Raw genomic sequence first — 22,767 nt, 5'->3', positions numbered from 1 at the left:
GGGAATTTCTCTTCGCCTTCCTCGCAACAAAGTTGCGGCGCGCGCGCGCGAGCGCGGGATCCGGAACCCTCTTGTTGCCATTTTCGTCTCTCGGCAGGATTCGAACCCGGGGCGGGGCGCTGCTTGCCCCGGGGCGGGAGGGAGTTAAAAAAAAGAGGGGGGGAGGAGAAGGGGGGAGGGTTCGTCGCGGAGCAGCAGCAGCAGCCGCCGCCGCCGCCACTACCACCACCACCACCACCACCACCGCTGCTTCTGTTTCTCCACATCGGCTCTGCTGGTGTCCTGGATTTATTATTTTCCTTTTCCCAAGCCTGGATTCGACCTCCTGGATTTGTCTCTTGTGTTTCAGTTTTTTTGGGGGTGATTTTTTTTTTAATAATTTTTTTTTTTTTGGACGGGGTGTGTGTGAGTGTGGGGGTAAGCTTGGCTCTTTCTCTCTCCCACCAGATCCGAACTGGAGATCAATTGCACTGTTTGGCTGCGTGGCTTACCTCTCTTTAATTTTTAATTTTATTTTTGCAAGGGAGGGGGAAAAGATTTGTCAAGGTCACTTCGTCTGGATTTACATTTTTCTTTTCTTCTGGATCTCTTTTAATTCCCCACCCACCCACCCCCTTCTTCCTCCTCTGCCCTCCATCGGATCACCCTTTCCTTTCCACAGAGGTCTGCTGGATTACATTTCTCTCTTCTATCCCCCCCCCGCCCCACCTCCCGCCCCCTTCCTTTGGATTTTATAAGCCTGAAGGAGAGAAGAGAAAAGAGAGAGAGAGAGACAGGCTGGATTATATTAGGGTGGTATTTTAGAGAGAAAAGACCCACCACACTTCGATCTGAAATACATTTTTGAGGTGGTTTTTTGTGTGTTTGTTTTTGCTTCTTTGAAATGGATGGGAAAATCAGACAGAGCAGGAAATCTCGGTCCCAAAGGGACCGCGTGAGGCGAAGGGATCCAAATGGCAGGGACCGCCCGAATCAGAGCCCTTCCTCGGCATCCGAGAGAGAGCACAGCCCGGGCAAGGAGAATACCAGCCAAAATTGCCCAAATCCTAAGAGCCAGGCTTCTGCAGCCCGGAACGCCAGACCTCCGAGGCGGAGGAGGCGAGAATCCAGCTCTCAGGAAGAGGATTTAATTGATGGATTTGCGATCGCCAGCTTCAGCACGATGGAAGCCTTAGAGGTAAGGATCAGAACGGGTTTCATGGGCTTATGTTATAGGGATTTGGGTGTGGGGTGGGAGAGAGGGAGGGAAGAGCTTGGGGTGTATCTGTTGGGTTTGGCAGGATCCAGCCATCCACCCCCTCCCCTTTTTGCTTCCTTGTCAATATCAATTAACTTCTGGCACATGAGCGATGAGTATTCAAGCCTGGAGGAATAAAAGGCAAGAGGCGTTGTTGGGTGTGGAAGCCTGTGCCTTGTTTGGGGTGTGCAGATGTGGTCCTAAGGTGCAGAGCCCCTGGCTGCATCCTAGGGGTACTTCTTGGGGCCGCTTCTCCTGAGTTGATGTGTAGGCCAAGGCATGTGGTCTTGTGCTTTACTTTCCATTTGAGCTGATAAACCAACTTGAGTTTGCTCAGCGCTGGTTTTCAATGTTTGTTTGGAATTCTAATTGGCTGGCGAGTCTGTGGGGAGAAGTACAAAAAGTTCTCGGTTTGCTTGGGTGGTCTTCTCCCTTTTGCATGTTGGATGCCGGGTGTCACCAGGCGTGTTTCGAATTGCTTTAAATGTGTGTGCACTGCTGCCCAAGTAATTTTCTTTTTGGGAAATTGAAATCTCCCATCTTTTTGGTTTGCTGTTGTCATTTCCCCCAGATGTGTCTCTGGAGAATGTAAGAACCAAATGGTTAATGTTTTTCATTTTGTGTGGATGGGGAACAATGGTGGAAGGGGAGATGTTCTACGAGACAATATAAATTGGTTTCTGATTTCAAAAAAATGTTTTAAAGACTTGCAGATATCAAATAGATTTCTAATCGCTGGTGAACTATATTTTCTTGGTGTTAATCAGTTGGCAAAAAAAGTAATTGCATGTCTGACTTATTGTGAAAAACGTTTGCTGTGCCAGTACTGCTTGTTTTGTCTGAGTGAAGTTAAAGAGAGCAGAGAAAATTTTAATATGTTCAACGAGACTGTGACAAGCTAGGGGATTTTGGGTGTCTCTTGGTGTTTTTTGTGTGTCCTCTTGATGTGATGGGAAAGTCTGAAGCGATAAGAGACTTTCTGGTAAGTGTGTTGTTACCCTGTTAAAGTTAGTCATTTTGTCCACTCTTAGTATGCTTTTCTAAAAAATTAAAAGTTGGCTGGTATGTTTACTCACGTTGGGTACCTGACTAATTCACAGGAGTGAAGAGTTGGTTTGGATGTCGGCAGGTTTACTGTTCATCAGTGAATATAACATGTTGGCTCCAAACTTTTTCAGCGATGCACTGTGAATATGTGTGGGAGTCCATGGGTTGCATCTTCCATTAGAGTCTTCTGGCTACTGTCTCTCGTTCTCTGGAACACAAGTTTCATTTATTGTAGCAAGTTTTACTTACTTGTGAGGTGTCTCAAAGAAAATGCATATCCTATGGCTTCAGACTCATTTAAGTGTTTCATTTTTAAATCCTTGGCTTTTTTGTTTGCTTGAAATCTGAAATTATTGGAGATTTAATGAATGCAGGAAAAGGCTACAGTATTGTGAAGTTCATGCATGAGATTATCTGGCAAAAGATTATTCTTTGAAGAAGCAAGTTTCATTGTACATCATGTGGTCAAGACCTGGAGCCAATACTTTTTTTGGAGAGCGATTTAGTTGCCTTTCCTTCTTAGTGGTGGCCCCAGGCCTCATACCTACCTCTGTCACATTTGCTTCCTTTTGCTATACCTGTTTTCTGCTAAAGCCTCTCACTTTTTCCTGGGCATTGACATGAAACTTGTCAGGCGCTGAAGTTCAAAGCCAATGAGCCTTCAGAATTGTCATTGACGAATAGACAAATATGTTACCTCTTCGGGGGATGAAGTATGTCTTGATGGTTGCTTCATTAAAACCTTTTTTTTTTTTACTATGTTACAGTGATGGTAAATATGCCTTTGCTTGCTCCAGAGGAGAAACATACAAATGCAGAAGGAAGCCATGGAAAATAGTTTCCATCTGTCAATCATGAATAGCTGGAATACTGGTGGCCTTGCTTGTGGGGGTGGGGGACCCAAAATAGGGGAAAAGATTCCCTCTAACGATTCTCTGTGAAGTACAAGGAGAAAAGCCATAAAACAGGCTTCCAAAACTGCTTCGCCATATGGTCATCTGTAGATGCTAGGTAGCTCTTCTAGGTGACTGGATATGGAAGCTCTGGTGGTGGTTGAAAACAGAGAGAGTTGTTTTTTTTCTTTCAAAATGGCGAATGCGTGTAGATGAACTAGTACCATTTAGGCCTTTCTAGCAAGACTGTAATAAGGTAGTGACCTAGATACAACACCCCACTGTAAGGACAAGCAGCTACAGATTCCTTTTTAGCTAGTGTGATGGAGGGGCTTTGGATTGGGGAGGACAAATTTTGGTGTCTGCACAAGCCACCTTGTCTCTTGGGTGTTTAATCCTTGAATCCTTTCAGTCCACCCCTGTTCTCTCTGCTCCTTCATCAGCCTTCCTTTAACTTGGAGCAAGAGTGAACATCTTCATTTTCGTTGAAGTCTTATTTCATTTTGGACATTCCTTCCCTGGTGGACTGTATTGAGGGCTACTAATTGGTGTTTCATCTGGACCAGATCTGTTCAGTTTAAAGCAAGGATGTTACAATGCATGTATGCTTTCAGACTTGTCCTGGGACCAAAGTAATGTTTGGGGAGCTTCTGTAGCACCACACAAAGTACGTTAACTATTCATCCTGCGACTTTTGACTAAAGAGTGATGCTCTTGCAATTGGCAAGTAAAATAAAGTTCCTACCCACACAGAATCATTTTGCCCAAAGACATAATCCCTTGGTGGCAGTTTCTCTATGTCAGGGGTCAGCAACCTTTTTCAGCTGTGGGCCGGTCCACTGTCCCTCCGACCATGTGGTGGGCTGGACTATAGTAGTTTGGGGAAAGAATGAACGAATTCCTATGCCCCGCAAATAACCCAGAGATGCGGTTTAAATAAAAGGACACATTCTACTCATGTAAAAACACGCTGATTCCTGGTCCGTCCACAGGCCAGATTGAGAAGGCGATTGGGCCGCATCTGGCCCACGGGCCTTAGGTTCTATGTAGATGCTGCTTCTGTTTAGTGTTTCAACGTTAGGATAGTTATTATTCCCATTTTAAAGATGAAAGCATCGACTCTTACAGAGCAGTTTGCATAAAGATGTCCCGCTGAGTTCAAAGGTCGAAGTTGTGTTAGTGATTCAGCTAATGTTATCGTGTGCTAGCACACCTAGCCTGCTTCACTTGCATGCAGACACACACCTCTGGTGTGGTTATGGGTTCCAACTGGGGCTGGGTGGATGTAGGTTCCAATCTCCCCATGGCCATTTGTTTATGTATTTAACTCACTTCCTTCCTGCCATGGAATTCAAGTTGATATATGTCAGCGTTGCCAGATAGGTGTCCTTCCAAGCACAGCCCAGACCTAGACCTCATTCTGTTCCCTGGAGCCACAGGGTGACCTTGGACCCAGTCACTTTTTCTCAGCCTACCCTAACTTGCAAGGTTGTGAAGATAAAATGGGGCATGGCCTTGTGTGGTTCCCTGACATCTTTGGCAGAACAGCGGGCTAAAAATGCAAGCAGTATAACCTCTTCGCCTTAAAGTCTGCCTCACAATGTATGAACCAACCCAGGCACCTCCTTTGTGTATTCTCTCCAAAAGGAGCTATGGAGGGTGTCAACCCAGTCAGTTGGGCAGGATACAAATAATAAAGTTGTTGTTGTTGTTGTTGTTAACACGAGAGTGGGCTTCTTCAGTGGTGGCTCCCTATTTGCAATCTCCATCTCTGGTTAGGGATCAGGCAGGAACATTCCCATTTACCCTGGCTCATTGGTTTTTAATTGGGAGGGTATCTTGATATGTCGGCAGCCCTTAATTGTGCTCAACCTTTGGGTTGTATGGGCTCTTGTCTCTTTTAGTTTTTTAGTTTTTGTTTGTTGCTTTAAAAAAATATCAGATTTTAATGCCTTGGTTTCGTTTTTACTGTGCAAGTAGTCTTAGGCATGCTTGAATACAAAAACGTGACTGATGGATATCATTAATAATAATAAATAAGCAATGTTTGCTAGGTATGATAAGCATGGACACATTTCCCTGCCCCGTGGCAGAGTGGGTCATGGGTTGTGCAGAAACTGGGAAATATGTGTGGGCAAGTAGCCTGGTGAGGAAGTGACCCTCTTAATCCACACGACAGTGGCTTTGTGAGCACTGTGCCTGCAGCTCACCTCTATCAACATTCAAGAGAGCACCTTCACTTGCAGCATCTTGGGTTTTTAATTGGCTCATCAGAATAAATAGGATAAGCAGAATTCGCTTGTTTCCTTTCATGTGTTGAGCGGGGGAAGAGTGTCTGCTGTACTCAAGGTGCTTTCAGAAGCCAAAGTGGCAATCTGTGTTAGTGTAAGATGTGCGTAGGTTTTCTTCTTCTTTTTAAATTCCAGTAACAAAGCAAAGCAAAAATCACCAGGGACACACCAGTGGGTTTTTCCTTACCAAGGAGCGATTGGTGCTATGAGTGTGGGAATTGCCAGCCAGGCTTCTGATGTTAACATTAGTAAAGGGGATTACCAAGACCAAAATCTCTTAAGCTAACATATGCCCAATTTACGTCATAGTCCACAATTTTGTTTCTTTAAAAAAGAGAGACTTGGTGGGGCTCATATTGACAATGTAAAGATGCTTTTCTGCTATCCCTCTTAGCAAAAAAAGTTAGCCATGTTTGTCTGTTGCAGCAATAAGCAAGTCTTGTTCCACCTTAGAGGCTAGCAAATTTATTGCATTCGCATTATGGGCCACCAGCCCATTTTATATAGGATGCATGATTTATTTTGATGTGCAGGTCGAAAGCAAATACGTACGTACACAAAAGTTTAGACTCCAAAGAAAGCTGAGAAATGGACCAATGTGTTTGTGGGGGGGGGGAGGTCCCTGTTTCAATCCTTGGCATCTCCAGCTAAAGTGTCTCCAGTCTGCTGGTGATTGAAAAGGCCTCTCACTCCCTGCCTGGAACCCATGGAGAGCTGCTGCTGGCCAGAGTAGTCAACACTAGCCTAAGTGGATAAAGACCCTCCCTTGGCAACTTCCTAAACTCTTGATAATGAATACTTGTAGACAGAGCAGAGAAGCTGAAGTCTCCAGCGCTCCTTTTTAAGTGGGTCTTCCCCAAGTTCGTGAGTTCGTGTCATAATTTTCTTTGGCAGCTGAGCCTGAATGGCTGTGCACATGATAGTCTTTCATGCTGTGTTCTAATCTTGTTGCTCTGCACCACTTTTTAAAAGTTTGCTTATAAGAACCAGCGATTAGGAAAACAGAGGAGCTGTATGACTTGGGTTTCCCCTCTGTAAGTTCTAAATTGCTCTGCATGCGTGTGTTGAGATGGATATTTGTGGTGGTGTAAGGATGGAAGGTACGTTCTATTTTATCTCCAGTACAGTATTGGGAATTTTCCTTGTCTCTGCAAAGTTACCACAGTAACCTTTAATGTTCTTGAAAGTACAGTGTTGTGTGCATTCCTTTTCACACAGCTATTCACCCTAGCAGATTTGAGAAATCCAGAGTCTTATAATTTTCTCAGGCTTCCTTGGGTGTAGGCTTCCTTGGGAGTTTACAGTATTTATCCTTTCCTCCCGGTGCTTTCAACCAACAGAGGTGACTGGACAATTAGGAACCAGAATCAAAGTGTAATCTTAAGTCTTTGGTTCACTACATTGCGACACAGTTCATCCCACTCAAAACCTTTAATTTGTGTAAGGTCCTGGCAGTTTGGCCGTGCATGTGTGAATGCTTAGACAACTGCTCAGCATACAAGTAATTGGGGAGAGGGGGCCATTCTAGAGACATGGACATGCATATCACATACATACCTGTAAAGAAGGAGCTTTGAGTGAATGGAGTTTCACGCAGCTAACTTTAACTGGCTTCTGCACACCTGTGTGTGCCTACCTGACATTCATCAGTGATCATCTCTTATAAGAGATGGGAATGACAAGACCTGAACTTGTTCATTCTAAATATATGTTCCTCACACCATGAAAGTAATTATCCTCCCAAATAACAGTGATCATGTCAGGGCTGGTTGGACAAAATGCAGTTTTATAGTGTTTGGTGCCTTGGGAAAAAGCTATCCTCTGGGATTTCCACTTTGCAGGGAAGATTCTAGGCACTGGGACTAAGAAACTTGTCAAAAACCGAGAGAGAGAGAGCTTGCTTGCAGAGTCTGTGGGAAAGGAATTAAATTATAGAGGGGAAACTTGCAGAAAAGAACAGTTAACGGCAGTGGGAGGAGTGAACACTGAGGATTTGCTCCAGGGACTTGCTTTTAAATGAAAAAGTAGCCTCCTGGGTTATGTGTAAACTGAAGTAGCCATTTTGGATTGCTGCATTTGAATGACTAGCAATAGGGTTCTGTGCACCTTAACCAGATCATATGCCAGTTTGCCTTGGGGGCAACATCTTCAACATCTGTATCAGAGCTTACCAGGTGAGTGTTGGTATGTAAAATTTAAGAGCTAAAAAAACAACTATTCAGGCAGTACATTTTTGGTACTGCTTTGGGTGATAAGACTTCCTCTAGCTTTACAGCAGAATCCATCAGGCTACATGGCCTACGCTTAGCAGGAATACAAAGTTTTCCGCCACGCCAACAGGACAGACCTCTTTCTGAATTATTGCAACCGGCCTCACAACCATTCTCATAACTTAGACTAGGTGCAATCATGGTTCTGCCTCTCCCCTCCAAAAGTGTAAAAATAGCACTAAAAAAAGGAAGCTTGTCAGAATAATTAATTGGATGTTGGAAGGGAAAGCAGTAAGAGAGCTGTGGAACTGGTATAGCTTTGTGCGGTGGTCTCTTGCAGTCAACTCAGCACATTTTAACAAAGCTCTGGATTGTTTTTGTTACAATTAAGTCGGGGAGAGGGTGTGCGTGTGCGTGCGCCTTGTGATTTGACCACAAGCCCTTGTGCAAACAGCTTTCTCCTTCTGACTGAGTGTTTCTTGTCTCCTCTGCTTTGGGTGATCGGGTTGTCTGTGGGATCCGCGCAGTGGTGTCTTTGTACAGCCAGGGTGTTTGGCAGAAATGACCACCACATAAATTAAAAATAAAAATGGAACAGGTCACCAGGGTGCCTGCAATGCTGTGGCCTATGATTTGAGGCAGGGGCGGCCATCTGTCTCAAGCAGCAGTGGTTTCCAGTGAGATATCACAAGAGTCCTGGGAGATGTTGCAGGCATCACCATGCAACCCAGGTAAGGAAGACTTTGGTAGCAGGGCAGGGCGGCCGTTTCTCATTTAGTCTCGGGTGGCAAAACGAGACCCACTGCCCCTGATTTGGGGAAGCTGTGTGTCAGAGTGGAGGAGAGAGAGCCCCAAGAGTCAGAAATACTGTACTTTTTTCTCTCCTAGCTTGTAGGTAAGGTTCCAAGATACAGACCTGGGAAATAGAATAGGAAAGAAGAATAACCATGGAAGAAGCATTGCCCATTGGAGATAAGGAAGGTCTAGAATCGCGGTGCCCCCCATTCCCAGTTTTATCCTCACAAAAAACCTGCAAAATTTAGCAGAGAGAAGGAGCAAGCATCACGAAGGTTATATGATCATGAAGCTTTTCAGTCCTCATTCAGCGCTTTAATCCAGGGTTGGCTAACCCATGAGCCATATCTCCTTGCAAGAAATTTAGTTTAGGCCACAAGACAGCCTAATATTTGTGTTTGTGTGTGTGTGACACTGAACAGTCACCCCCAGGAGTTGAACCTGAGTCAATGCAGCCCTCAGTCCAGAAGAGATTAGCTGCCGCAGCTCTGATGCTGCTCACTGCTACTGAATTCGATTTGGAGGGAAGTCTTACAATCATAATGAACATTTTCAATGTGAATTTGCTGCTCCTTCAGTAGCACATGCTGCTGCTGGCTAAACAGGTGTTTGTTGAGCCTCAGTAAAGTGCCTAAATTACAAACTGAATGCCTATTTTATTTTCCTAACTCTGTGAGTCACTGGGTAGGCATACTCCCTGACTGGAAGATGCACGGAATGAACATTAACTCGCTCAGAGATGCAGTGGGTGTCCTCCTCGCCGCATGGGGATGCTGGTTTCAATATGGCATTTATTCATGGCTTGTGGCCTGCTAGCAGTCATCTCATGGTACACAACCTGGTTGCTATGACTAGCAGCTTTATCCGCATTGTGGCTTCCCCCAGAGATTTATGGGAGCTGTAGTTTGTTAAGGGTGCTCAGAGTTGTTGGAAGACCCCTATTCCTCCCAGAAAACTTTCTGAGTTCTACGGTATTCAGAGTGCTTTGATAGACAGTCCCTCTCTCTGCCCAGGGACATCTGGGAGTCTTAGCTGTTTGTGAAGGGAACTGGTGTCTTCTGACAGCTCTGAGTTCCTTCAGCAAACTACAGTTCCCATAATTTTGTGGAGAAGGCCACATTTGCTTAAAGTGGTACAATATTGCTGTGAGTGCAGAGTGCAGATGGGGCCTAAGGGTGCTTGGGATGCGATTCAGCACTAGTGCTAAGTATCACACTGCAGTGGTACCTCAGGTTAAGTACTTAATTTGTTCTGGAGGTCCGTTCTTAACCTGAAACTGTTCTTAACCTGAAGCACCACTTTAGTTAATGGGGCCTCCTGCTGCCGCTGCACCACTGGAGCACGATTTCTGTTCTCATCCTGAAGCATATGTAACCTGAGGTATCACTGTACTTAATCTAGAGCCTGTCCTGTTTCTTTATGGCAGCCGGGAAAGATCAGGACAGGGAAACATGCAATGAACATGCATGAGCCCAGTTCTAAGGCCCTTTTGTTTATTTATTCAACTTAGAGTTCGATTATCTTGTGCTTCACTTCCCAAAGAAGAGAAGCTTGTCGGGAAGAGAAAAAATAATAGAAACTTGCTCTTGAAGAGCAGAATTTCACCCAGGTTTAATGGCAAACCCATTGGGTAGGGCAGCATAGGCCTGTAGGTTTTTTAAAACATGTATCCTTCACTCAAGGTGACCTCCAAAGCAGCATGTGCTTTCTTTCTTCTCTTGGAATGTTTGCAGAACCCGTGATCTGTTGAAGCTGCCTCATACCAAGTCCATTTAGCTCAGTATTGACTAAATTTGACTGGCAGTGGCTGCTGTAATCCAGCATCATCTGGAGGGCAGTTGGTTGGCCAGTCCTGCCATCTGTGCCCTTCCCAGCGCTCTCTGCTGATGCCAGGAATTGCCCCTGGTATCTTCTGCATGCAAAACACATTTTCTAGTCCTTGGGGCCAGTGGTAACATGGCAACCTGGGAAGCTTTGTGTCACTGGGTTTCAGTTTTCACGGAAATATTTCTGTGCACGTTTCATGCATTCTTCTGTGGCTCTGCTCCTATCTGCTAAGCCAGCTGATCTAGTATTGCCACCCACAATACACTCACCACTCCAGTGCTGCAGCCATTGAGTTAACTCTCTCCCTCATGATTGCTGCTGTTTGCCGTTTCCTGTCAGCCGGCCCGGTGGGCATAAGAAGTTGGAGCAGAGCCTGACCGCAGACCTTTGCAGCAAGCAGCTTCTAAAGGTGGCACAGTGTTCTAAATTAGCCAGGCGCCAATCACATTTTGCACCTGGCTATCCACTACCTGCGACCAAGTGAAGATGCCTGGGTGCCAGGAAGGTGCCTGACATCTCTACCATCTGGAGGCGCATGCCTGGGAATTATTGGATCTGGACTGTTTTTGCACACGAACAACCCATCCCGTGGAATTCTATCTGTTGTATTTTATCTGCACAATCAGAATGAATGTCAGGAACCAAAATGCTTTTTCTGTGCAGCAGGAGCAGTGAACAACCTTATAGTTAATTGTTGTAGCTTGCCTTCATTTACCCTGCCTCACTGCCCTGTTCACAGTTGTGAAGAATATTCTTGCATTATGGATGGTCCATGTCACCATTAAGAAAAAGAGGTCGGAATAGGCCAATATAAATGTGGACTGTCCCTGGATCAAGTGGCTTTTCTACTTTAAGTTCTCAAAGCTCTTAACCTAGCTCAAGGTTGTCATCTGAGCTAGCCAGATGTTTAACTGATAATCAATCACAGCCAATCCGTCATTTGAAAACTCAGACCTTAGAGCAGTCTTGCCCCAAAATGGCATCTAGATATTCTGTTTTGGTGACTAACCTTGGTTTAAGGAGGCATTTGGGTCACCGAAGGTGGGCAGCCCCTTGCTAATGCAAGGCTTCAACTTAGTGGTAGAACATCTGGTTCACATGCTTGACGGTGCAAGATTCAATACTTGCCTTCTCCAGCTAGGGCTGGGGAAAAGACTGTATTGCCTGAAACCCTAGAGAGTCTCTTGTCAGTCAGGGTAGGTGGACCCCATGACTTTGTCGAAGACAACTTCCTGAGGTGACTATGTCAGGACTAGCTGCTGTACCACTATAAGTCCCAGTGGTGGAAAATGGGCTTAGTGCAAATCTAATTATGCAGGGAGTTAGTAATGAGTAAGGATCAAGGTCGGCTGCCCGTATTGGGAATCTATATCTCATCAGCAAGACCTCCTCTTATGGCCTGGACACAGCAAATATCAATGGACATTGTTACATGAGAGTGAGCCATTGAACAGGAGTCTTTTTTTTAACGTTGTAATGAAGTGTAACTCTTCCATAGCGAAGAGCCTCTGTGTTACACAGATAGTGCTAGTTGCAGGGCACTGTCAAGATGTATGTTAATTGCTACTTACCCTATAGCTAGAAGGGGAGGTTGCCCAGTGATGTGAGCGCTGCCTTTATTCCATTCCTTGAAACATGTGCATCACCCTGGAAAACTCCTGATGCTGTCACACATTCCTTTCTAGCTTCCCATCGTGGCAAGCAAGAAGCATTGTGGAGTCCAGTGACACATTCCAGTCATGCAAAAACAGTTGTGGGTGGTGTTGCAAAGAAAGTCCAGTAAGAGTCCACAGAGCTAAAAAGGTCTAGAAGGACACATTTGGCCCCTGGGTTTGATGTTTCCTATCCCATCACAAGAAAGGATGCTTTCTCCCATCTTTGAGCGCCTACAGGATTTTCAAAATTTAACCACCCGAAGCAATTGTGTGTGAAAGATAGGTCGGTTTAGTGATGCTTATTGGAAGATACCACACTGAAGTCTCCGTCTAAGGAGAGTCAGCTTCCAGTACCCTGTCACACTCATAACATGATCAAGGAATGGAGTCCATGCTGGGGCTATGCAGGTGACAAGGGCAAGGCTTTTTAAATGGGGAGCCGTGAGGTCCTAGTGAGATTTACATGTGCACCTCTTCCCTTCATGCCTTGATGTGGGAGATTAAGAACTTGAACATAGCCTTGTGGGCACTGTTGAAAGTGCAGGTGAACGTTGTCCCATCTTAGCAGTCACACTCAGTGGCTTGGTCCTTACTGACAGGTAATCTGTAGGTGCTATGTGTGCAATGAAAGGGTGCAAGAGCCCTGGTGGATCTGATGGAAGACTTCTCCAGTCGAGCATCCTGTCTCCCATGGTGGCCAATCAGATGCCTGTGGGAAGTCTGTAGGCAGGGCACAATAGCAATAAGTCTTGTGTTGTTCCCTAGCAACTACTTTTCAGAAGTCTCTGATACTGGAGGTAGGGTACGGTCGTCATGACCTGCAGTGACTGATAGCTTTGTCATTCCCCATGAATTCCTCTAATCTCCTCTGTAAGGACAACTAGGATGATGGCCCTCACATATTGTGGCTCCAGATTCCATAGTTTGGTAACCGTGTGCTTTGTCTGCAAAAATACATAAATGTGCGCACCCTGTTCTTCAAAATGACAGGCATTTTTGCTAGTTAATTTTTATAAGCCCTCCTTGTTTGTTCTACTGACTGGCTGCTGAAAACTTGATGAGTCTTCCTGGTGTACTACTAAAGAGATATAATTGCGATAATGGCCCCTGCTGAATACTGCAGTATATTGTGGCTTGTTCAGAGAAGCCTACGGAAAAAAAGGATAAAGTTGGCTCAGTTTTAAATTCAGTCACTTTAACTATTCATAATTAGGATGGTGAAGAATCTGCTTCTGAGTTTCGCTTAGTATTCTTGGCTGTGCTTGCCCAGTTGTGTGCACACTTGAGAGAGAGACAATTCCGTTGGCAACTGGACTGGAAGCAAGTAACAATTGCTTCCTAGTGAGAGGCTTGCCAAGTGTTCTTTGGAGGTTGCACCAATATGTAGATTCATGGAGTGGTGTGGAGAACATAGCATAGGAACATAGCAAGCTGCCTTTGGCCTATCTAGTTCAGTATTGCCCACCGTGACTGGCAGTGTGGTTCTCCTGTTCTCCTCTTCTTTTTTGAATGTACCAGTGTTTAGGCCAGTGTTTAGTTCTCCAGCTATTTTTGAACTACAATTCCCACCATCCATGACCACTGGTCCTGCTAGCTAGGGGAATTGTAGTCCAGAAGCAGCTGGAGACCCAAGTTTGGGGAACACTGGTTTAGGCTGTCTGGGACTGCTTCATGACTTTATAAGAGATAAAAATGCAGCGTTCAGGACTTTCTGCTTTAGGCAAAAGGAGAGTAAGAGGTGATGTGAGACAGGTTTCTAAAATTATACATGGCATGGAGAAAGGTATATGGAAGTTTTTCTCACTCCCAACATGAGAACTTGGCAGACATCCAATGAATCTGCAGGTTGGAAGATTTGGGGCAGATAAAAGAAAGGACTTCTTTGCACAGTGCATAGTTAAAACTATGGAACTTGCTTGCACAGAAAGCAGCAGTGGCCACCAACTTGGATGGCTCCAAAAGAGGATGAAACCATTTCATGGAGGAGAATGCTGTCTGTGGCTGTGAGCCAATGGTTCCTGCAGGGATCTGGCTGTCTGGCGCTGCACTGCATAGGCCATTTGCCTGATCCAACATGCTGCTCTTAATGTTCTTAGATCTTATGCATTTTATGTATAGTCCTATGCACTACATTTAAGTGACAAGTCACAACATCCTGTAAGCGGCGTTCAAAATTCACCAGGTGCCAGACACATTTTGCACATGGGTATCAGCCAATTGCAACCAAGTGAAGATGCCCAGGTGACAGGATGGTGCCTGACTTCTCTACCATCTGGAGGGTGCATGCTTAGAGATCCTAGGATCTTGACTGTTTTCACACACTAACACATCCTGTAGAATTCTTTCTGTTATATTTTATCTGCACAATCAAAATGAATTTCAGGAACCAAAAAGTCGCATTGAAAAATAAGACTTTAGAGCTGTCTGGTCCCCAAATGGCAACCAGGTATTCTGCTTTGGCGATTGTAACCCTGGTTTAAGGAGCCATTTGGCACCTAGCTTATATATCTGAGTTTCTAACATTGCCTGTAAGGGTACGTTGGTTACAGTATCGTATGGTTTTGGTTTTTTTAAGGGCTAAAGTAGCAGGTGCTGGGAAAAGACTTTGGACCACTTTTGTGATGCCCCTATACTACTATCAGTTGCTAACAATTCCCTCTAATCTCCTGTGTTCCTTCATTAACAAACCTGTCCAAGGCAGCCTTCCCTTCTGTCATTCCCTGAAGGGAACCTCTTTTGAGTACTGGCCCTCACTTGCAAGCAAGCATGATTGCATACATCTCTTGAATTTCTGCTATCAGTCCACCCTGTTCCCACTTTGTACCGTGCCCCAATTGTAACAGTGCCAGACTTGGGCACAAATCTTAAGTCACTATAAATTACATTTGAATGCCAATGGCAAAAAACCCCATTGCTGTTTCTCAGTTGTCGATTATTCTTTACCATGATCTTCCCTGTTTAATCTTCCAAAGGGTCATGTTCATGATTTGCTACATTGCTTGTGCAGTATAAATGTGTTGGTATATGTTTGTACATTGCTGGTGAGCAATGAAGTCTTATTTTAAAAATTCCCTAACACGATAGGCACAGCCCATGCCTCAGTGTTCTGTGGTCAGTAACACCTGTTCCCCCTTGTAATTGCATGTTAATGTTCCTAGTTTATCATAGTCTAATGTATAAATGAGTTTTTTTATCTAGGTGAAATGGTTCTTGTAGTGGAACTGTTTTCTTTCTTTTTCTTTTTCTTTTAGTAGCAGAACATGAGAACATTTTAGCAGTGCCTCCTTGCACAGAATGAGCCAGAACACTGGTTGACTGGGAACAGTCTATCTCTTGGGAGAACACCAGATCATTGTCTTAAACACAAACAAACAAACAAAAATATTCAGTGAGCAGACTTGCAATCCACACTTACAGTTCATTTTCTCTCTCTCTCTCTCTCTCTCTCTCTCTCTCTCTCTCTCTCTCTCTGGCAAAGTTATTCTAGGCTATTGTTAAAATCAGACTTTTCTCCTGGATGTTTATAAAAGACCTAGATGCTATTTTTGCAACTGTGACCCAGCTTGCATGTAATGCTAAGCCATGGTTTCTCAAGCAAGTGTTTGGAGAGAAGGTCATGGCCATTGTACTTGTTCCCTTGTCCTGCTGCTGCCACTCTGCCCAGGGCTAAACTGTGGTTTGGCTTGTATTGCTTCAAACTCTGACTCATGGTTTGCCTTGGTCCAGACAAACTATGACCTGTGAATCAAAGTGTGTTTTTGGCTCACCAGTCTCTATTTATAGCAGGGATGAGAAATCTGTGGCTTTGCCAATTTTGTTGGACTCCAGTTCCTATCAACTATAACCAGCATGTCCACTGGGCAGGGATGATTGGAATGGCACAACACTACATTTTAAAGCTTCAAAACACAATCTCAGCATCACTGCTTTTGTTGGGGTGGGGGAGGTGTTTTGAGGAGATGAAGGAAACATGCAAATTGCAGTGCACTTAAGCAGAGCTTTTTGAACAGTGTAGTTTACCAGGACTTGGTTTGAGACAATCAAATGGAAACGGGCTTGGCTAGAGTAAAAGTTGCATTAGTGAGGTTGCAACTTTAGAACAGGGGTCAGCAAACTTTTTCAGCAGGGGGCCAGTCCACTGTCCCTCAGACCCTGTGGGGGGCCGGACTATATTTTGAAAAAAAATATGAACAAATTCCTATGCCCCACAAATAACCCAGAAATGCAGTTTAAATAAAAGCACACATTCTACTCATGTAAAAACACGCTGATTCCCCAACTGTCCACGGGCCAGATTTAGAAGGCAATTGGGCTGGAGCCGGCCCCCGGGCCTTAGTTTGCCTACCCATGTGTTATGGTGGGGATTGCAATGATTTCCAGAGATGCTGGCTGCGAAACAGGAATTTACCGTAAAGCTCGGGGATTTGCTTTACATGCAGAATGTCTCAGTTCAATTTCCAGCATCCCAAGGTGGAGCTAGGAGAGATTCCCTGCCTGAAATCCTGGAGAGATGTGGCAAGATGAGCTAGATGGACCAATGGTCTGACTATGCGTAAGTCAGCTTCTGATTTTGTGCACAATGGTCTTTATTGGAAGTTGCCCCCTGCATGTTACCCTCTCCTGCAGAACAGTGACTGGCTAGGTATATAAAGGATGAGACAATTTTTTCAGGAATATTCCCACTTTGCACTGTGTGTGTGTGTCTATGTATGTACGCATGCATGGGAACAGAGTATTGCAGCCCTGCTTGCACAATAACTGCACATTTGAGTTGTGAACATTGATCCCATTGGGCTCATGCCCAGTGTTTTGTCCCAAAGCTGGAAGTCTCAAGAGCTTTACTTTACTTAAAAAAAAAAAAATATATAGACAGCCCAGTGCTATCCTTATGCCTATAATCCAGTGTTGGCTCCTGAAAATGGAATTGTTATGGCCACTTCTACTGGGCCGTTTCTGATATGGAGACACGGTGGTCTCCCTTCTCCTGATTTGTTAGAGGGCATAGAAGTTCCATTCTCACCCAGCTATTTGTTAAAGCTTGAGTAGTTCTATCTTTGCCCTCCCCCCCCCCCCTTCTTATAAAAATGATGAGCTAAAATAAGACCCTTTACTTTCTTCAGCTGTTGGTGCCTTTGAAGGCAGACAGCTAAGCCTTGGCTAATGCGGTGTCTTTGACTTGGGAATCGACTGTGGCTTTAGTCTGAATGCCTAATAGGGGAAGGCAAACGCCCTTTAAATAGCCACCCCCTCCCCAGCCTCGTCCAAAGCACATGCCCACCACCACGGTAATTGAAGGGGAAGATTGAAAGATGCTACAGAGTCAAAGAGATGGCTTATGGAATCAGTCAGACTTGGTATGAAATAATTATGGTGTTTTGACAGCCTGTTAATAACTCACAGCCATTGGAAGAAATATAATTGCAGCGTTGTGAGTTTCCTGGCGTTTTCTGTCAGATTTGTAAAATTAAATAAAGGCTGCTGAAATCTATTAAAAATAGTTGGGACATTGTGTCTTGGAGATGATGGGCCACTTAATCCCCCACCCCCTTTTTAACCTTCCCATTCCGATTCAGGTTCACGGCATTTCATTCTGGGGCTGTTTTGAACATTTGTTAAAAGCCGTTGGGTCTTTCAGTTCAATCTTTGGAAATCTGTAGCTTCCAGGGGGGGTTGCTTGGAGGTGGCAGAGAAACTTGTCTAAGGGAATGCAGTGGACGTTAATCCTCTCGCACGTAATGTAAGAGAAGAACCTTGTCACCTATAATGATTAAAATCCCCTGAAGTGTTGCCAGCATGTACTTTAGGAATTGTATAATTATATGATTATTGAAAGAGACATAAAAGGAAATCATGGCGCAGAGAGGGAGGGGGGACCCAAAGGGGGGGAAAGTTCAAATGTATAAAGAGGAGCTCAGGATTTTGCCTGCGCTTTCCAATTACTTTGTGCAGTGTCTAATAACAAAGAGGAATAAAAGGAGGTTAGTCCAATAATTGCTTTGTATCAACATCCATTTAATAAAAATTGTGGAGGCAGCGGGGGCGGGGGGGGGAGGAAATGGTCAGCTGATAACACAAGAGTTCCAGTGGTGAGGACTTCTCATCGAACCGAGTGCAGGGTGATGCCTTTCTGGGGCAAAAGTGAGTGGAGGAAAGAATGTGAATTTTGCATAGTAGGCTAGTTTCTACACATGCTCAAACGTTCCCTTCTCTGTCCTTTGTGTGGGCAGGCAGGAGACATTCTCAGAGTTTAAGAACCCATTTGAGCCAGGAGGAAACACTTGGGGTGGAAAGCAGAGTTGCTGGATGTATGTGGCTTGGGGAGACTGCCAAAGGCCTTTGGACCTGCCCACCTCCCCCTTCACAGAAGCAAACTTCCTATTAATGCAAGTCACAGTGGTGGCAGAGAACTAGTTGCAAATGGAGTAGTATGGTTTCTGATTCTTTTTGAAACCCTCAGGATGCCAGCTGTCAGTGTAGAAAGGTGTTTTAATAACTACTTGGCCATCCTTCTGATGCTCATTTTTTGGCTAATGGTTGGTGCCAGGGTGGTGCTCCTTTGTTTTGTGGTTAGTGGCAGAGCATCCTTCCACTCCCTTGGGCAGTGTTGGGGCAAGATGTACGTGAATGGGATAGCAAAAACTTGAGCTTTAGCTTTTTCCGGTCCAAATTGCCCACATCTGCCTTGAGAAAAGGAGAACAGAAAGTTAATTAACACTTTTCTCTTTTGATTCTCTTGTCTGCCTTTCTGCCGTAACCTTGAGCAAGGATTTTTAATTTGCTGTTTGCTTTTATCTAGCTGTGAATAGCATGCCACGATGCATACAGACGTGACAGAATGAGAGCATTGCCCCCCTCCTCTTTACGGAGCAAAAAAATTGGTTAGTTGTGAGCAGAAACTGACTTCCTGTTCAGCCACATGTGTGTGGTGTTGATTAGAGCACATGGCCACTGGTTTTTTGTGGTTAGTTCTTCCCAGTTACGATTTAAACATTCAGGGTGCACTTGGACATTAGGAATAGCATTTCAGTTTTCCTGATTTTAATGCTAGCTCTTCTGTCCTGTTTTCTAATGTTCCTTTCACTCTGCAGCAGCTGTTACATTGTGGAACTGTGGCTTTTTGTCTAATGTGCCAGCATGTCACGCTATATTTCATTCACACCAGTAGCTGTGGTGTGACACAGCAGTGAACATCATTGGGCAAGGTTTCTGCTCCCCCACCATTTCTACACATGTGTGTTTCTGTCTCCCATGAAAACTGCAGGAAGAAATTCCACCCAAATTTCATCACTTTACCCCTGCAATTTTCTGGGTTGTAAGGGGGCTGCAAGCATTTTTTCCCCCTGGAATCAAGTAATATGGACATGAACCATATTCCACCTGTTTTCCAGAAGTGGCTTCTACATCAGGTGAAAGATAAAATGCAATGCGGGTTTTAATTGACAGGGAAATGGAATAAACTGTGATGTGAATGCCGCCTGGATGGGTCCAGGTAATGGCAACTGGAAGTGGCTCATTGGGTAGGCAGTGTTTGTAATTAGCCAGGCGTGTTTTGTGACTGACGTAGGTCCAGTTGTGGCCACGTGGAGATCCTCCCACTTTTGCCTCTGGTGCCACCCAACATTGGAATGTGGACCACAGGAGGTTGCCCAGAATGGAGTGTGAAAAAGGCTCCCTACCTCTACTCTACACTGACTGGCAGCTTTCCAAGTTTTCAGACATTCTCCCTTCCCAACACTATGTGGCAGCGCATGGAGTGCAAAGCAAGTGTAGCTCCGCTACTGAGCTTATGGCATCTATGACTTCCCCAAAATGGGAAGTCTGGAAACGGCCAGGAGAAGCTGGCTGCATGTTCTGTTTGTCATTGTGTCCTCGGCTAATGTAATTAGGCACCTGCAATTGGATTATTGGGCTTGTTTAATGGCTTGCGCAGGTATCCCTCAACGGTGCGCGCTCATCGTCTGCTCTTTACCTTGATGTACCCACTGGTGTGTTTACTGTTGCCAATTAGCATAGTTATTTTTAGAGAGTGTTGAGGCAGCTTTTGCAACTGGTATCAGCTAGGGACTGAACGCAACAGTTTTTGTTTTTTTCTTATAATTATTTAGGAGTGCAGAGAAGAGTTTGGGGTTGTTGTTTTTAAAATCGCATGATTGCTGTTGAAGCCTTGAACTTGGAGAAGAGTAATTTTGGTTTGAAGAGCTTCCACTTGTCAGCAGTAGGACATACAAGTAAGCCTTTCTAGTTTGTGTTCTTTGGGAGGTCTTGTCTATCTCCTTCCCGGCTGCCCTTGTTATAACATTGGTGGTATATTGTGAGGTCATACCATGACACTGGTGAACTGGGTGGGGAAGAGAGACTTCAGCACATCCTTCAACTGTTTGAGGTCCACCAGCCCCAGGGCAGAAGTGGTTTTTCTCCGTTGCTGCACCAAGCCTGTAGAACTTGCTGGCGCAGCAGATATGTTCGGCCACATCTCCACTGCCTCTCAGATATTTGGGTCTCAAGCTGTTCGGGGCTTTAAAGCTCTCATGAGCATCTTGAATTGGGCCAGGATATGAACTGCGCTCTAGGCAGCTGCCTAGTTGCCCCAGTGATAGCACTGGCCCTCATCCCACCCCCAAAATAGCAACAGTTTGGAAGCACACTGAATGAAGAGATGGAAATCAGAGAGACTTTTTAAATGTAAAAATCGTATAGGGCTAGAGGGTTTTTTTTGGGTTGTGGTGGTGGGGAGAAACACTGTTAAGGACAAGTAAAAATATCTATCTAGTTGCAGAACCAAACACGTCCCTTGCCTGTTCTTGCACAGCCTCAATTTAGCATGCTCAAGACTCTCGTGACCCACCCAGATCTGTAAATAGTCCTTAAGAAATTTAGTTTGAGCCCCAACTGCAGTGTTTTATGATAGGCATCCCGCTACCAAGAAAAAGATTTGGCCGAGTATTATTAACAACGAAGGTATTTAAACCATCAGCAATTCTGATCCTGATGCTCATAGCAAATACAAATTTCAAAAATTTCAAATGGAAACTGGATGTGGTAGGTATTAACCTTGATGCAGACACCAAGGCTGATGCTGAAAACTATTTGGGGTTGGCATCTGGGAGCTGTAGCCTCGGCGACTTCCAGTGGCAATCCTGCCGCTGTTGCAAGTTTCTCCTGAGAAAGATATTTGAGCCAACAGCTTCAGGAGTGAGGAGCCTGGAGGATATGAAATTGTGCTGTGAGATTTCATTCGTCCTGCTGTCGCAACAGGCTCACAGCAACCTGGCTGGAAGCTTTTAAGACTGTGGAGCAGAATTTTAACTGCTCTGAAAGCTATCTGTGCATCTCCAGTGCGTTTTTCAGAGTTCTTGTCTGGCGGGCTTGCAGCACCTTGATGCCTCGTGTTCTCCAGTTCTCTTGTGTTCAGCCACTGAGACGAGCTGGGAAGTCTCAACAGCAGAAGGAAGGAGGAGTGCATTGAGAGGCAACCGATAGTGTCTGCTAGTGCTTAAAAACTGTGTGATCTGTCACCATTGCTGAGTAATTCCCAAAGTTCTCATGAACAGAGGTGTGTTGACAGTCAGGAGCAAGCTGCTTTTAATACAAGAGTAGGTATATATTTGGATCCATTAGTGCTCATGCTGGGGGTGTCTGTCTCTGGTAGCAGGTCCTGTCTTGGGGGACGCTCCACAGGGGCAGGCTTTGCACCCCGAGTGAGGACAAAATTTAGTGTCCTCAAAATGAGTAAGGTAAAGGGACCCCTGACTATTAGGTCCAGTCATGGCCGACTCTGGGGTTGCAGCGCTCATCTCGCTTTATTGACTGAGGGAGCCGGTGTACAGCTTCCGGGTCATGTGGCCAGCATGACTAAGCTGCTTCTGGCGAACCAGAGCAGCACACGGAAACACCGTTTACCTTCCTGCCGGAGCGGTATCTATTTATCTACTTGCACTTTGACGTGCTTTTGAACCTGCTAGGTTGGCAGAAGCTGGGACTGAGCAATGGGAGCTCACCCCGTTGCGGGGATTTGAACCGCTGACCTTCTGATCGGCAAGTCCTAGGCTCTGTGGTTTAACCCACAGTGCCACCTGCGTCCCTCAAAATGAGTAGGTACCCATATAAATATAGGATTATTGCTATTTTGTGCTCCCTCGGCTTGGTGTCCTGTGCACCACCCTTCAAATCTGGTGTTCCATTGTGTGTTTTTGACAACATAACTTCTGCATTTGTGGTGGATTTATTCTGCTTTCTCAGTTGTCCTGCTCCATTTCCCAGTTCTGCCAAATTATTTCTCAGGAAGTGGGAGGGAAAGGGAAAACAACACCCACCCCAGAATATTGGTGGTATGAAAAGTTACAGGAAGGATGTGAATTGGTCAGAAATGAAGCTGAGTGACCTTCCCAAAATGCCTGCATGGCGCAAACAGTATTGGGAGCAGTAGGGGGTGGCCCAAGGTGTTTTGGCACTTGAGCCCGGACCCCAAGGAAAAAGGAGTGTGGGAAGAGCTACATCAGGGGGAATGGGGGCAAAGGAAGATCGGGATCTGCTGCCCCAGTGGATCCTGCCGCCCGAGACAATTGCCTCACCTGGCCTGGAAACCAAGATTGCATATGACTGGCCCAAGAGTACGAGTAATAAATACACAAAAAAGGATGTATGGAAGAGCCCTTGATGTGCCAAGAAGAGCAGAATTCACCTCCTGCAATTCTTCACGAGAGTTGTAGTAAATTTCTTGGAAAGAGAAATGTAAAGGACGATTGCAACAGGGAAGGAGACCATTAAAGCAACGGATTTTGAAAGTGGTGGTGGTGGTTTTATTACAGCTTT

The 22,767-nt window shown here is 45.1% G+C and overlaps 1 protein-coding gene across 12 annotated transcripts in view; it reads left to right on the top strand.

Moving 5' to 3' along the window:
• The first annotated feature begins 745 nt into the window (after positions 1 to 745).
• The window catches only part of FBRSL1 (fibrosin like 1), a 790,067-nt gene continuing 768,045 nt past the window's right edge, over positions 746 to 22,767 (top strand). For all 12 annotated transcript variants that reach the window (XM_082203023.1, XM_082203022.1, XM_082203027.1 and 9 more), the window contains exon 1: positions 746 to 1,177. In XM_082203023.1, coding sequence (XP_082059149.1) covers positions 884 to 1,177 — 294 coding nt within the window. In that variant the 5' untranslated portion in view covers positions 746 to 883. The remainder of the gene's footprint in view (positions 1,178 to 22,767) is intronic.

This window comes from Podarcis vaucheri (assembly GCF_965113315.1).
Source record: "Podarcis vaucheri genome assembly, chromosome: 16".
Lineage (NCBI taxonomy): Eukaryota > Metazoa > Chordata > Lepidosauria > Squamata > Lacertidae > Podarcis > Podarcis vaucheri.
Note: the sequence above shows the minus strand (reverse complement) of the source record. Positions and strands in the feature narration are given on the sequence as shown.